Below are 16,549 nucleotides of genomic sequence, written 5' to 3'. Positions count from 1 at the left end.
AAGTAACTTTGATCATGGAATGATTGTTGGTGTCAGAAGCAGTGGTTTGAGTTTCTCAGAAACTGCTGATCTCCTGGGATTTTCACCCACAAAAGTCTTCAAAAGTTACAGCGAAAGGTGCAAAAAACATCCAGTGAGTGGCAGTTCTGTGGATGAAAATGCCTTGTTAATGAGAGGGGTCAGAAAAGAATGGCCAGACTGGTTTCAAGCTGACAGGAAGGTGTTAGTAATTCAAATAACTGTGTTACTTTGGTGGTGTGCAGAAGAGCATCTTCGAATGCACAACATGTCAAATATTGAAGCAGATGGGCTTCAGTGGCAGAAGTCAACATCACTTTCCATTCCTATATCCAACAAAGTGGCCACTGAATATATCTTGTCCCTTCACTACCTTCCAATAATTTACTGACGTCAGACTCAATGACCTGTAGCTTCCTGGCTTATTTTTTGAGCCTTTCTTAGTCAATGGAACAAAGTTAGCTATCCACCAGTCCTTTCACCCATGGCTAAAGACATTTTAAATAACTCTATCAGGGCCCTTAAAATTACAGAAAATATATATGATTAAAAATTAGCACAAAAACAGAAATAATATGTATTAAAAAAGGGAAAAAAGTGAGGTAGTCTTCATGGGCTCAATGCCCATTTAGGAATAGTATGGCAGAGGGGAAGAAACTGTTCCTGAATCGCTGAGTGTGTGCAATCAGGTTTTTGGACCTCCTTCCTGACATTAACAATGAGAAGAGGGCATGCCCTGGGTGATGGGGGTCCTTAGTAATGGATGTCACCTTTTTGAGGCACTGCTCCTTGAAGATGTCTTGGATGCTACGGAGCCTAGTACCCAAGATAGAGCTGACTAATTTTACAACTTTCTGTAGCCTCTTTTGGTCCTGTGAAGTAGCACCCCCATACCAGACAGTGATGCTGCCTGTCAGAATGCTCTCCATGGTACATCTATAGAAGTTTCTGTGTTTTAGGTGACACATCAAATCTCTTCAAGCTCCTAATGAAATATAGCCGCTGTCTTGCCTTCTTTAAAGCTGCAGCAATATGTTGGGACTAGGTTAGATCTTCAGAGATTTTGACACCAGAAACTTGAAATTGCTCACTCTCTTCACTTCTGATCCCTCTATGAGGATTGGTTTGTGTTCCCTAGTCTTACCCTTCTTGAAGTCCACAATTAGCTCTTTGGTCTTACTGACATTGAATGCAAGGTTGTTGCTGCGACACCACACAACTAACTAGTATATCTCGCTCCTGTATGCCCTCATCTCCATCTGAGATTCTACCAATAATGGTCGTATCATCAGCAGTGTTATAATTAGTATTTGAGCTATACCAAGCCACCGAGTCATGGGTGTAGAGGAAGTAGAGCAGTGGGCAAAGCACACACCCCTGAAGTGTACTGGTGCTGATCGTCAGTGAGGAAGAGATATTATCACTAATCTTCACAGATTGTGGTCTTCTGGTTGGGAAGTCAAGAATCCAATTGCAGAGGGAAGTATAGAGGCCCAGGTTCTGTAGCTCATTAATCAGGACTGTGGGAATGATGGTGTTACGCTCGTGGCCCCCTCCTTTTTGAGAATGGCAGGATCGCTATTGATTCGAGTCAGGAGACCCAGGAAATGAGAGAAAGACATGCAGAATCCACAAAGAGTTTGGAATGTGTCCTGGCCTCCGAAAGGCGGAACCATCGATAACGGCTATTGTCTCTTGGAGACGGACTTGTGCATTGAATCCTGTACGATGCATCGAAGCCCCCAGGCAATGAACCGAGAGGGGGTTGGTGGAGGGATTGCATCATACCACCCTGATTGACATCTGAGACCCTGTGAGTCAGGATAAAAGAGGGTCTGAGGAACAGCCCCTTTAGACGCACCAGAAGAAACGCTAGCGATCCCGTAATAGCAAAAACTGGTGGAAAGGCCACGTGTGTCCTTTTCAATTTGCCCCGGAATTGGTGGGCCCTTTATCACGGCAGAACGGTTTTTAGCTAACAATGGGGAAATCAACTCCCAACGACTCTCGAAGGATTGACATCATAAAAGGAATGGGCAAGTTTTAACCCGTCTTTCTCTCCAACCAAAAAGCCACAGCTTGAATGAACTACAGTGACTTTTATATTTCCATCGGACAATACATTATCCCCTGGACAACGATAGAGCTATTTCTTATTGATTATTATTATACCCGCGCTTTTAGATTTAGTATTGACGAAGTATATTATCTGTATGTTTGCATTGATATTATTTTGTGTATTTTTATCAATAAATACTGTTAAAAATAGTACCATCAGACTTCAACGGACCTCTCTATCTTTGCTGGTAAGTGACCCAGTTACAGGGTACGTAACAATGGTGTTACACACTGAGCTATAACAGAATCCTGACATAGGTGTTTGTATTGTCCAAATGATCATAGCCATGTGAAGAACTATTGAGATTTGGTCTGTCAAAGACCCATTGTGGCAACAGGCAAATTGCAGTGAGTCCAGGTCCTACCTGAGGCACTTCTGCATTAGCCTCCCACAAGGTCCGAGGGAACAGCTCGTCAGCCCTCAAGGAATTATGCACCACAATTTGCCTCAAGACAGCAAACACCTCCTCTTCTGTAACTGGTATACAGTCCATGATCTCAGTACTCATTTGCCTCAGTTCCATAGACCCTGTGTCTCTCCAGAGGACATACAGGTGCAAGTTAATTTGAGCTCTCCCCCATCTTTTTCAGCTCCATGCATAGATGACCACACTGATCTTCAAGAGGACCAATTTTGTTCGAAACAAGACATTCTATTGTAACTCAATGGATGGATTACTCTATTGGAATTAAAGTGGCAGTTCACCAAGGGCAATAAATACTGGCTTTTGAGATCCCTGTGTTCCTGCATTCCTGGGGAGGTGTGTGGAACGTGGTACGAGAATGTAAATATACAGATATAAATATACAAGATGCACAAACAATAGGGCAGATAAACTTTCATTTGATAGTAGTATTAAAAACAAGGAGGCATTTTTTTGTGCAAATGTATGGTTACTGCTGTTTTGTGTGTTATATGTGCCTTGTACTGTGTATTACTTGGTACTGTGTTTCGCACCTTGGCAGAGGAATGCTGTTTTGTTTGACTATTCATAGGTATTCATGTATGGTTGAATGACAATTAAACTTGAACTTGATTATGTTTAGAACATAGAACAGTGCAGCACAGAAAGAGGAAATATTATCCCAACCAAATAAATTAATAATCAAATGGCCAACTAAACTAATCTCTTCTGCTTACACAACATCCATATACTTTCATTTTCCTCACATTCATGTTCCTAGCCATATATCTCTTAAAAGCCCCTAATGCATCTACCTTATCTACCTCAATCACCACCCCAGGCAGCATATTCCAGGCACCCACCACCAGGGAACATGAGGGATTTTTTTTATCGTAAAGAAGTGGTTGATCTGGCACACACTGTTGAAGGAAGTGGTGGAATCAGAAACAACCACGTTGTTTAAAGAGACATTTAGATTGACATATAAATAGACAAGGCATAGCAGGCTACAGTGCTAACATTGGATTTGTATAGATGAGCAAAAAAATAATTGGTATTTCAAAGTGGGCAGAAATACACATTTCTATCCTGCTCCTTTTGCTATGACTATAGAGCAAAGAGAGATCTTTAATGTTAACAAAGCCATTTTTTGCATATTTCTATTAATAAATTATTCAAAATACTGCACAATTTATATTGATTTCCCACTATTTAATTTTCAAAATTTGTTCTTTTTAAAACTTTTAGAAATACCTGACTAACATCAATTGCAAAACATTGTTTCAATGATCTCAGAGCTAGGGTGCTGAATCAGAGGGACATTAAGATCGCGTGTGTCCTTTGTTTCACAGAATCCTGGTTAACCCCTTCTGCACCGGATGCAACGATTCAGATCAATGGGTTTACTATACACTGTCAGGATATATCTGCAGATTCTGTCAAAAGCAGAAGTGAAGAAGTATGTCTTATGATCAACTCCTCTTGGTGCACAAATATATCAATGCTGTCCCAATTCTGCTCACCAGATCTGGAATATCTTGCAGTTGTGCTGTCCATTTTACCTACCGCGGGAGATTTCCAGGATCATTTTGGTAGCGATATACATTCCACCTCAGGCCAATGTCAATCAGGCTTTAGATGATCTGAGCAGTGGGATCAAAATGCACGAAACAGCACACCCTAACACTTTTACTATCATTTTGGGGGATTTTAGCCAGGCCAGTCTGAAAAAAAAATCACTAAGCAATTACCATCAACAGATCACTTGCAATACCAGAGGAAACAACACACTGAACCATTGTTACACCACCATCAAGAATGCCTACCGTGCTATTCCAAGCTCTCACTTCAGGAAGTCTGATCTCCTGGCTGTACTTCTACTCCCCAAGTACAGTATAACAGAGATTGAAGACTGCAGCACCAGTAATGAGGACCAAGAGAAGCACAGGAGCGCTTACAGAACTACTAAGAGTAAACCTAGCAATTATAGGCTTGTCAGTTTGACGTCAGTGGTGGGTAAATTAATGGAAAGTATTCTTAGAGATGGTATATATAATTATCTGGATAGACAGGGTCTGATTAGGAACAGTCAACATGGATTTGTGCGTGGAAGGTCATGTTTGACAAATCTTATTGAATTTTTTGAAGAGGTTACGAGGAAAGTTGACGAGCATAAAGCAGTGGATGTTGTCTATATGGACTTCAGTAAGGCCTTTGACAAGGTTCCGCACGGAAGGTTAGTTAGGAAGGTTCAATCGTTAGGTATTAATATTGAAGTAGTAAAATGGATTCAACAGTGGCTAGATGGGAGATTCCAGAGAGTAGTGGTGGATAACTGTTTGTCAGGTTGGAGGCCGGTGACTAGTGGTGTGCCTCACGGATCTGTATTGGGTCCAATGTTGTTTGTCATATACATTAATGATCTGGATGATGGGGTGGTAAATTGGATTAGTAAGTATGCAGATGATACTAAAGTAGCTGGTGTTATGGATAATGAAGTAGGTTTTTAAAGCTTGCAGAGAGATTTAGGCCAGCTAGAAGAGTAAGCTAAACTTTGGCAGATGGAGTTTAATGCTGATAAGTGTGAGGTGCTACCTTTTGGTAGGAATAATCCAAATAGGACATACATGGTAAATGGTAGGGCACTGAAGAATGCAGTAGAACAGAGTGATCTAGGAATAATGGTGCATAGTTCCCTGAAGGTGGAATCTCATGTGGATAGGGTGGTGAAGAAAGCTTTTGGTATGCTGGCCTTTATAATCAGAGCATTGAGTATAAGAGCAAACACGAGGAAATCTGCAGATGCTGGAAATTCAAACAACACACACAAAATACTGGTAGAACACAGCAGGCCAGGCAGCATCTATAAAGAGAAGCACTGTCGACGTTTTGGGCCGAGACCCTTTGTCAGGACCCTCCGTCATTGAATATAGGAGTTGGGATGTAATGTTAAAATTGTACAAGGCAATGGTAAGGCCGAATTTGGAGTATTGTGTACAGTTCTGGTCACCGAATTAAAGGAAAGATATCAACAAAATAGAGAGAGTACGGAGAAGATTTACTAGAATGTTACCTGGGTTTCAGCACCTAAGTTACAGGGAAAGGCTGAACAAGTTAGGTCTTTATTCTTTGGAGCATAGAAGTTTGAGGGGGGACTTGATACAGGTATTTAAAATAATGAGGGGGATAGATCGAGTTGACGTGGATGGGCTTTATCCATTGAGAGTAGGGGAGATTCAAACAAGAGGACGTGATTTGAGAGTTAGGGGGAAAAAGTTTAAGGGTAACACGAGGGGGAATTTCTTTACTCAGAGAATGGTAGCTGTGTGGAACGAGCTTCCAGTAGAAGTGGTAGAGGCAGGTTCGGTATTGTCATTTAAAGTAAAATTGGATAGGTATATGGACGGGAAATGAATGAAGGATTAAGGGCTGAGTGGGGGGCCAGTGGGACTAGGTGAGTGTAAGTGTCGGCACGGACTAGAAGGGCCGAGATGGCCTGTTTCTGTGCTGTAATTGTTATATGGTTATACTTTGGATCAGTGGACTGGACTGTATTCAAGGATTCATCTTCGAACCTGGATGAGTATGCTGCAGTTGTTACTGACTTCATTAAAACCTGTGTGGATGAGTGTGTGCCTACAAAGACTTACTGTTCATTCCCAAACCAAAAGCCGTGGATGAACCAGGAGTTACGTCGTCTGCTGAAGGCTAGATCTGTGGCATTCAAGTCTGGTGACCCAGGCCTGTACCAGAAAACCAGATGTGATTTGCAGAGGGCTATTTCAAGGGTGAAGAGACAATAGGTCAATGGCAGATACAATCTCAATGGCTCTCCACATGGCTTTAGACCACCTGGACAACACAAACATCTACATCAAGATGCTGTTCATTGACTATAGCTCAGCATTTACTATCATCATTCCCACAATCCTGATTGAGAAGTTACAGAAGCTGGGCTTCTGTACCTCCCTCTGCAATTGAATACTCAACTTCCTAACCAGAAGACCACAATCTGTGCGGATTGGTGATAATATCTCCTCCTTGCTGATGATCAACACTGGTGCACCTCACAGGTGTGTGCTTAGACCACTGCTCTACTCTCTGTATACCATGACGGTGTCTAGGCATAGCTCAAATATCATTTATACATTTGCTGATGATACAACCATTGTTGGTAGAATCTCAGATAGAGATGAGGGTGTACAGAAGTGAGATATGCCAACTAGTGGAGTGGTTTCACAGCAACAACCTTGAACTCAATGTCAGTAAGACTAAACAGCTGATCATGGACCTCTGGAAGGGTAAGACGAAGGAATACATACCAATCCTCAGAGGGATCAGAAGTGGAGAGAGTGAGCAGTTTCAAGTTTCTGGGTGTCAATATCTCTTGAGGACCTAACCTAGTCCCAACATATCGATGCAGTTATAAAAAAGGCAAGACAGCAGCTATACTTCATTAGGAGTCTGAAGAGATTTGGTATGCCAACAAATACACTCAAAAACATCTATAGATATACCGTGGAGAGCATTCTGACAGGCTGCATCACTGTCTGGTATGGGAGGGTTACTGCAAAGGACTGAAAGAAGCTGAAGGTTGTATATTTAGTCCGCTCCATCTTGGGTACTAGCCAACAAAGTACCCAGGACATCCTCAAGGAGCAGTGTCTCAGAAATGCAACATCCATTATTAAGGACCTCCAGCACACAGGGCATGCCCTTTTATCCCTGTTACCCATCAGGAAGGAGGTACAGAAGCCTGAAGGCACACACTCAGCGATTCAGGAACAGCTTTTTCCCCCCCGTCATCCAATTCCTAAATGGACATTGAATCTGTTTAATCTATTCAATACATGTATACTGCAATTGATCTACTTATTTATTATTATTATTATTTTTCTTCTTTTATATTATGTATTGCATTGAAATGCTGATGCTAAGTTAACAAATTTCATGTCACATGATAAACCTGATTCTGAGTTGAAGCAACAATTGTCAATCATTTAAAGTCAGTACAGATATGCCTCAATCACAACTCAATATCCAACTTCATGGTTTTAGCAGGATGTATTAACTATACTTCAGAAGAATTTTTACATAGAAAATACCCTTCTTGTAAGTAGCAACAATCTGCTGGATTTCACGATTATTCCGGGAAGCCAAAATTTCAATTAAACATCCTTCATCTGTACCAGCACCCTATGGATGAAAACAGACAGTCACATCATTTTGTACTTCATAGAAACTCATCATATTTATGATGGATTAATTCCTGTTCCATAAGACTATAAAAATTATTGATAGCACAACAAATACATAAAATGTTATGTATTTAATACCATGTTAGAAGAATTTTTATGTCTATAAAAACAACTAAATAAATGTAAAACTGAACAGTCCATTAGGCATCTGAAATTATTGCATTGTATCTTAAAATTCCTTGTGCAATGAGTCATTTCTGACATATGGTGGCTGTTGCTGAAGGATGGAGGCTGACATTTTGTATCAGCAAAATCCAGTGCTAATGGGCCAGTTCATTGACTTATCCTTTGGTACTATTGGTCAACATTTTCTTAAAATGATAGCCAGCTAGAAACAAAAACGGGGAATGAGAGTTTATGGGATTCATTTCCAAGATTTGTAGTTATAACAGATGGTATCATTTATTATTAAAAGATTGTAATTTATGTGAAGTTATTTCTGTTTTTAAGAACTTTAAAAAGAATGGAGTACTTTGGAAAGATTGAAGAATTGGAATCTCTCTTCTACCCATCAGAGATGTGTACACAGAGTCCTTAGCATAATCCTTCCCATCCTTCCAATAATCTCTATGACACCCCACCATCAGGCAGGTGGAACCACAGCATTAGGCAAAGAACTTTTAGAATGGGAAATAACTTCTTCTCTGAGGCCACAAGACTACTGAATTCCCTGCCACCAGCCAGGTTTTATCACACATGAAGCGCCAGCAGCATTATACAGCTTACTTTTCAACTTCTGTCTTAACTACACCGTACTGTTTGTCAAATTATATGGTCGTATTAGTTGATGTTTTGTGTGTGGAGTTATATGTTATGCTTTGTGCACTTTGGTCCAGAGGACCATTGTTTCATTTGGCAGTAAACATGTGTACAGTTGAATAACAATAAGCTGAACTTTAACTTGAAGACCAGGAATATATAATTAAATTTAAAAATCAATTCTGTGCTAAAGATAAATCCAGAAAACTTCAAACACTTCATTGTGTTTAAAAGCGACCAGAGTTTAAAAGGTGACTATTATTTCTTCAGCGGTTTGAACAGGGCACGACTGCGCAAGCACATGGAAGTCGGCCAGTGAGAACAGCAGGAAGAGTTTAAAAAGAGGACAGATTTACAGAGTGGGTGTGTTGGCAGTGTGAGAGAGTAGGAAGGCTTTGGCTCAACGGGGCTTAAGTAATAAAGGGTCGAGGCGAGGTAGGTTATCTGTTTAGAACACAGACAAAGTATGTGTGTGAGGCTGTGTTTTCTGTGCTCAGTGTCAGATGTGGGAGGTCCTGGAAACTCCCAGCCTCCCGGATGACCACATCTGCACCATGTGCGTCAAGCTGCAGCTCCTTAGAGACTGCATTAGGGAACTGGAGCTGCAGCTGCAGCTTGATGACCTTTGTCTGGCCAGGGAGAGTGAGGAGGTGACAGAGAGGAGCTATGGGCAGATAGTCACCCCGGGACCACAGGAGACATAGAAGTGGGTAACAGCTAGGAGAGGGAAGGGTAAGAAGCAGGTACTAGAGAGTACCCCAGTGGCTGTCCCCCTTAACAATAAGTACTCCTGTTTGAGTACTGTTGGGGGGGGGGCCTTCATGGGGGAAGCAACAGTGGTTGCACCTCTGCACAGTGTCTGCCCTGTGGCTCAGAAGGGTAGGGAAAGGAAGAGGATAGCAGTAGTGATAGGAGACTCTATAGTCAGGGGTTCAGACAGGTGATTCTGTGGACACAGGAAAGAAATGCGGATGGTAGTTTGCCTTCCAGGTACCAGGGTCCATGATGTTTCTGATGATGTCCACAGTATCTTGAAGTGGGAAAGAGAACAGCCAGAGGCTGTGGTACATATTGGTACCAACGACATAGGTAGGAAAAGGAGGTCCTGAAAATAAACTACAGGGAGTTAGGAAGGAAGTTGAGAAGCAGGACCTCAAAGGTAGTAATCTCGGGATTACTGCCTGTGCCACATGACAGTGAGTATAGGAATAGAATGAGGTGGAGGATAAATGCGTGGCTGAGGGATTGGAGCGGGGGGCAGGGATTCAGATTTCTGGATCATTGGGACCTCCTCTGGAGCATGTGTGATCTGTATGAAAAGGACAGGTTGCACTTGAATCTGAGGGGGACCAATATCCTGGCGGGGAGGTTTGCTAAGGCTATTGGGGAGAGTTTAAACTAGAATGGCTGGGGGGCGGGGTTGGTGGGAACTGAACTGAAGTGATGGAGGAAAGGGAGGTTGGCTCACAAATAGAGAAAGCTTGGAGACAGTGCAAAAGGGAGGATAGGCAAGTGATAGAGAAGGGACGTGCTTAGACTGATGGTTTGAGATGTGTCTATTTTAATGCGAGAAGTGTAATGAATAAAGCAGATGAGCTTAGAGCATAGATCAGCACTTGAAGCCATGATGTTGTGGCCATTACAGAGACTTGGATGATGCAGGGGCAGGAATGGCTACTTCAAGCACCAGGCTTTAGATGTTTCAGAAAAGATAGGGAGGGAGGCAAAAGTGGTGGGGGCGTGGCACTGTTGATCAGAAATAGTGTCATGGCTGCAGAAAAGGAGGAAGTCATGGAGAGGTTGTCTACAGAGTCTCTGTGGGTAGAAGTTAGGAATAGGAAGAGGTCAATAACTCTGCTGGGTGTTTTTTTTAAAATAGACCACCCAATAGTTTCAGGGACATCAAGGAGCAGATAGGGAGTCAGATTCTGGAAAGGTGTAATAAAAATAGGGTTGTTGGGGTGGAAGATTTTAATTTCCTAAATATTGATTGGCATCTCCCTACAGTGAGGGGTTTAGATGGGGTGGAATATGTTAGGTGTGTTCAGGAAAGTTTCTTGACACAATTTGTTGATAGGCCTACAACAGGAAAGGCTGTACTTGATCTGGTATTGGGAAATGAACCTGATCAGGTGTCAGATCTCAGTGGGAGAGCATTTTGGAGATAGTGATCACTATTCTATCTCCTTTACCATAGCATTGGAGAGGGATAGGAACAGACAAGTTAGGGAAACATTTAATTGCATAAAGGGGAAATATGAAGCTATCAGGCAGGAACTTGGAAGCATAAATTGGAAACAGATGCTCTCAGGGAAACGTACCGAAAAAATGTGTCAAATGTTCAGAGGATATTTGTGTGGGGTTCTGAGTAGGTATGATCCAATGAGACATGGAAAGGATGGTAGGGTACAGGAACTGTGGTGTACAAAGGCTGTTGTAAATCTAGTCAAGAAGAAAAGAAGAGCTTACGAAAGGTTCAGAAAACTAGGTAAGGATAGGAATCTGGAAGATTATAAGGCTAGCAGTAAAGAGCTTAAGATTGAAATTAGGAGAGCCAGAAGGGGTCATGAGAAGGCCTTGGCAGACAGGATTAATGAAAACCCCAAGGCACTCTGCAAGTATGTGAAGAGCAAGAGGATAAGATTTGAGAGAATTGGACCAATCAAGTCTGACAGTGGAAAAGTGTGTATGAAACCGGAGGAAATAGCAGAGGTACTTAATGAATACCTTGCGTAATTAGTAATGAATACTAATGAATACCTTTCACTATGGAAAAGGATCTTGGCAATAGTAAGGATGACTTGCAGTGGACTGAAAAGCTTGAGAACATAGATATTAAGAAAGAGGATGTGCTGGAGCTTTTGGAAAGCATCAAGTTGGATAAGTCACTGGGACTGGACAGGATATACTCCAGGCTACTGTAGGAAGCGAGGGAGGAGATTGCTAAGCCTCTGGCAATGATCTTTGCATCATCAATCAGGACAGGAGAGGTTCCGGAGGATTGGAGGGTTGCGGATGTTGTTCCCTTATTCAAGAGAGGGAGTAGGGATAGCCCAGGAAATTTATAGACCAGTGAGTCTTACTTTAGTGGTTGGTAAGTTGATGGATAAGATCCCGAGAGGCAAGATTTATGAACATTTGGGGAGGCATAATATGATTAGGAATAGTCAGCATGGCTTTGTTAAAGGCAGGTCGTGCCTTAAGAACCTGATTGAATTTTTTGTGGATGTGACTAAACACATTGATGAAGGTAGAGCTGTAGATGTAGTGTATATGAATTTTAGCAAGGCAGTTGATAAGGTACTCCATGCAAAGCTTATTGAGAAAGTAAGGAGGCATGGGATCCAAGGGGACATTGCTTTGTGGATCCAGAACTGGCTTGCCCACAGAAGGCAAAGAGTGGTTGTAGAAGGGTCATATTCTGCATGGAGGTCGGTCACCAGTGGAGTGCCTCAGGGATCAGTTCTGGGACCCCTACTCTTTGTGATTTTTATAAATGACCTGGATGAGGGAGTGGAGAGATGGGTTAGTAAATTTGCTGATGACACAAAGGTTGGGGGTGATGTGGATAGTGTGGAGGGCTGTCAGAGGTTACAACGGGACATTGATTGGATGCAAAATTGGGCTGAAAAGTGGCAGATGGAGTTCAACCCAGATAGGTGAGAGGTGGTTCATTTTGGTAGGTCAAATTATGATGGCAGAATATAGCATTAATAGTAAGACTCTTGGCAGTGTGGAGTATCAAAGGGATCTTGGGATCTTGGCTGCGCAGGTTGACTCTGTGGTTTAGGGTGGCATATGGTGTATTGGCCTTCATCAATCGTGGGACTGAGTTTAACAGCTGAGAGGTAATGTTGCAGCTATATAGGACCCTGGTCAGACCCCACTTGGAGTACTGTGCTGAATTCTGGTTGCCTCACTACAGGAAGGATGTGGAAACCATAGAAATGGTGCAGAGGAGGTTTACAAAGATATTGCCTGGATTGGGGAGCATACCTTATGAGAATAGGTTGAGTGTACTCATCCTTTTCTCCTTGGAGCGACAGATGAGAGCTAACCTGATAGAGGTGTACAAGATGATGAGAGGCATTGATCGTGTGGATAGTCAAAGGCTTTTCCCCAGGGCTGAAGTGGCTAGCATGAGAGGGCATAGTTTTAAGGTGCTTGGAAGTTGGTACAGAGGAATCATCAGGGGTAAGGTTTTTTTCCTTTTTTTTTTTTACACACACACACACACAGAGTGGTTAGTGTGTGGAATGGGCTGCTGGCGGCGATAGAGGCTGAAACGATAGTAACTTTTAAGAGACTCATGGATGGCTCCATGGAGCTTAGAAAAAATAGAGGGCTATGGGTAAAGTCTAGGCAGTTCTAAGATAGGGATATGTTTGGCATAGCTTTGTGGGCCGAAGGGCCTGTATTTGTGTCATAGGTTTTCTGTGTTTCTATGTTCTTCTTGATAGTATTACAGTATTTTGTAGTTCCATTAGGGAGGGTTCAGGGCTCTATTTAGTTTAGCATGAAAGGCAGCCATCTCCACCAATGTGGTACTCTCTCAGTGCTGCATCACAGAGTTGCCTTAAAACTGCATTTGAAATTAGATCCAAAATCCACAACTCAGGAGAAAGTGCTACCAAATCACAATTAACATTTTAAATTAGCTTAACTAAGTTCATGAAAGAAAACAGTAGGAAAGTGGCAATACATTTTATAAATGACCCATTGACAGCTAGGTTTAATTTTTTGTAAATCTGCCTTTAAAAAGACAATCAAGGATTTTTACAAAAAGCTTTTTATCGTTGTTGCACACAATCAGTGATGTAATGAGGCTGCCAGTTCAAGATGCAAAGGGCATGTCATTCACATATCAGTAATATTTAACCAGAGACATCTCTACCTGGTTCCTAGTGAAATAGTGGGAACAAAGTTGAAATTCTGGTCACTGAGTTAACAGTGAATTTGCGGAAGAATAAGGTGGGAGAGGGGGTGGAAGTTGTGCAGATTTTTATAAAGAACAAGGAACTTAGTGTTTTCATAGAACAGAATGACCAAAGGACAAAATCCAAATACCAGTTTCACAAGCATTGAATAGCATTAGCTAGACAAGAGTAGTTTTTAAATCACTTAGTCATTTTCCTGACCCAAAATGTTGACTGATTTTGGTTTCAGATTCAATTTATTTTCGTATAATCAATTAGGATTGGTAGAAGGAGAGCATGAGATAATCCATTCGAAAGAATACCAGCAGATTCTCAATGGAGTTGGTTTTAGTGACATAGCTGAACTCCCCAACATATTTGTGTTCTCATTTGCTGTATTAATCCAAGAGAGAGAAGCAAACAAGACCAAACTGCTCCAATTTTAATTAAAGTACAAAGTGAAAAGGTGATAAGAAGTAAACACGAGGAAATCTGCAGATGCTAGAAATTCAAGCAACACACACAAAATGCTGGTGGAACACAGCTGGCCAGGCAGCATCCGTAGGAAGAAGCACTGTCTATGTTTCGGCCCAAAATGTCGACAGTGCTTCTTCTTATAGGTGATAAGAAGTTATTTCTTCAGTGAGTTGTGAATCATTGTAATTCTCAGCCTCTTGGAGCCAGGGAGGTGAAGTCACGGTCATAGTTATAGAGTATAGAAACAGGCTATTCAGCCCACTATGTCTATACTGACCATCACACCCATCTTTATTAATCCCAGTTACCTGCATCAATTCTATATAACATCTGTGCCCTGTTAATTCTAGTACCTGACCAGATGGCTTTTCAATGTTATTGTTCCTGCATGGACCACCTCATTCCAGATACCAATCACTTTCCCTCAGATCCCCTTTAAAATCTCCATCCCCTCATTCTAAACCAGGGATTTCCAACCTGCTTAATGGCATTGGTCCATAGCATAAAAGGTTAGGAACCCCTATTCTAAACCTATGCCATTTAGAAATTCTTACTATTGGAAACCGACTCCAGCTATCTACTCTACTTATGCCTCTCTATCAGGTGTTCTCAATCTTTTTTTATGCCATGGACCCCTCCTATTAAATCTAGCGGTCCATGGACCCCAGGCTGGGAATCCCTGCTCTATCACCTCTCTACCTCTAATCTAGAAGAATAGACCCAGCCTATTAATCTCCTTGTAAATAGTTTCTGCACACTCTCTTAAATCAAACTGCTTCTGCAGTGTGACAACCAAAGTGCCTTAATACTCCAAGTGCAGCTAACTGATGTTTGTATAATTGACACCCCTTGAAAGTACAAAGGGATGTAGAGTACCTTCATGGTCAGAGTAATAACAGTATGGAAACTTTATGCTTTTAATCTACTCCAAGATCAATCTAACCTTTCCCTCTCATAGAGCCCTCCATTTTTCATTCATCAAAGTGTCTAAGAGTTTCTTAAATGTCCCAAATGTATCTGCCTCTACCACCACCCTGGCAGTACATTCTACTCACTCACCACTCACTACTAAAAAAAAAATCCTACCCCTGACATTTTCCCTATATTCCCTTTCATCGCCATAAAATTATGCCCCCTTGTATCAGCCATTCCCGCTCTAGCAATCCACTCATCTATACCGCTTATTATCTTTTGCGCCTCCACCAGGTCACCTCTCATTCTCCTTCACTCCAAAGAGAAAAGCCCTAGCTCATCCAAACATGGAAACCATCAAAGTCAAAGAGAATATAAGCAATGGCATCAGATGTAATGCAGCTTCCAAGGTTTGTTTTATTATTGAGTGGGTGGTCTCCACTTACACTCAAATCCCCACTCTTACTGAACACTTGTTGCAGTTACTGGCCAAAGCAGCCTCTCAGCACTCAACCTTATCAGCTTCCGAGAAAAGATGCTTGATTCGCTGGTTTATTACAGAGCATTGAAATTGACATACCTTGGTGTGGTACTGATGATCAATGGATAAATGTGTCATTTCTACATCTGTTGACAGGAGCAACAGTAGTTTTTTGTATATGTTGTTGATTACCCCTCAACCCTCAGGCTCCTGAACTAGAAGGGATAACTTCACTTGCTCCAAAACTTACCTAGTTCCACAATATATGGGCTCAATTAAGGACTCTACAACTACTTATAGCTTATTTATTATTATTATTCTCTTTTTTGTATCTGCACAGTTTGTCATCTTTCACACATTGGTTGTTTGTTAGTCTTTGTTGTGTGTGATTTTTAAAATTGATTCAATTGCACTTCTTTGTATCTATTGTGAATGCCCGTAAGAAAATGAATCTCAAGGGTAGTATATAGTGACATATCAGAATCAAGTTTAATATCACAGGCATTATGTACTTTGATAATAAATTTACTTTGAAAACTTTGTTTATGTGAACAATTGGATGCGGATGCATAGTAAAGAGGTGACCACAGGAAATTGGGATCATCTAATCAGAACGAAGGGGCATCTTCCAAACCTGGCTACCGTTGTTCCATTTCACAATTCACGAGTGGACTCATCTTTGTTCCCCTTTCCACACAGAGGTCTTTGTTTCTGGTCATGTTGTACATGTGACCTCCCGAATTCTTCCAGCAGATTGCCGGAAGATTCTTCTTGGAAAAATACATTCATCCTATAATTAGTTTTGTTGTCAGCAAACCTCACCAAAACGGAAATGCGAGAATTAATGCATTTCTACAAAAGGATTTCTTCTGTAGCAAGGGAAACAATAAATGCAGGAAATAGTAGACTGACAAGGCTCAGAATGTTCAAATATTTGAACAGTCAAGGACATCCGAAGTCAAGGATTCCAGTTTGAAAACATTGATTACCAATAAATTTGTAATGATGATTTCTTATTAAAGACCCAGATGGCTTCCTAATGACTCAGTATAAATTGTGTACAAACAGCAGGGAGAAGCAGTCAGCCAGCCAGCGGAAAGCAGCCAACTTTGTTAACATTTGAATTTTCTATTTAACAAGTACGTGTTCTAAATACTATAAATAATGGAAAGGGGCCAAGTCAGCATCAGATTATCATCTTCACCT

At 41.5% G+C, this 16,549-nt stretch overlaps 1 protein-coding gene across 1 annotated transcript in view; it reads right to left on the bottom strand.

The window, feature by feature from the left end:
• LOC140736168 (annexin A4-like) overlaps positions 1–16,549 on the bottom strand; it is a 145,194-nt gene that overhangs the window by 65,527 nt on the left and 63,118 nt on the right. Inside the window, exon 6 of the mRNA XM_073062033.1 lies at positions 7,646–7,736. Within this exon, the coding sequence (XP_072918134.1) occupies positions 7,646–7,736 (91 nt within the window). The remainder of the gene's footprint in view (positions 1–7,645; positions 7,737–16,549) is intronic.

Source organism: Hemitrygon akajei, chromosome 1 (genome assembly GCF_048418815.1).
Source record: "Hemitrygon akajei chromosome 1, sHemAka1.3, whole genome shotgun sequence".
NCBI lineage: Eukaryota > Metazoa > Chordata > Chondrichthyes > Myliobatiformes > Dasyatidae > Hemitrygon > Hemitrygon akajei.
This window is presented reverse-complemented; position numbering and strand designations above follow the sequence as displayed.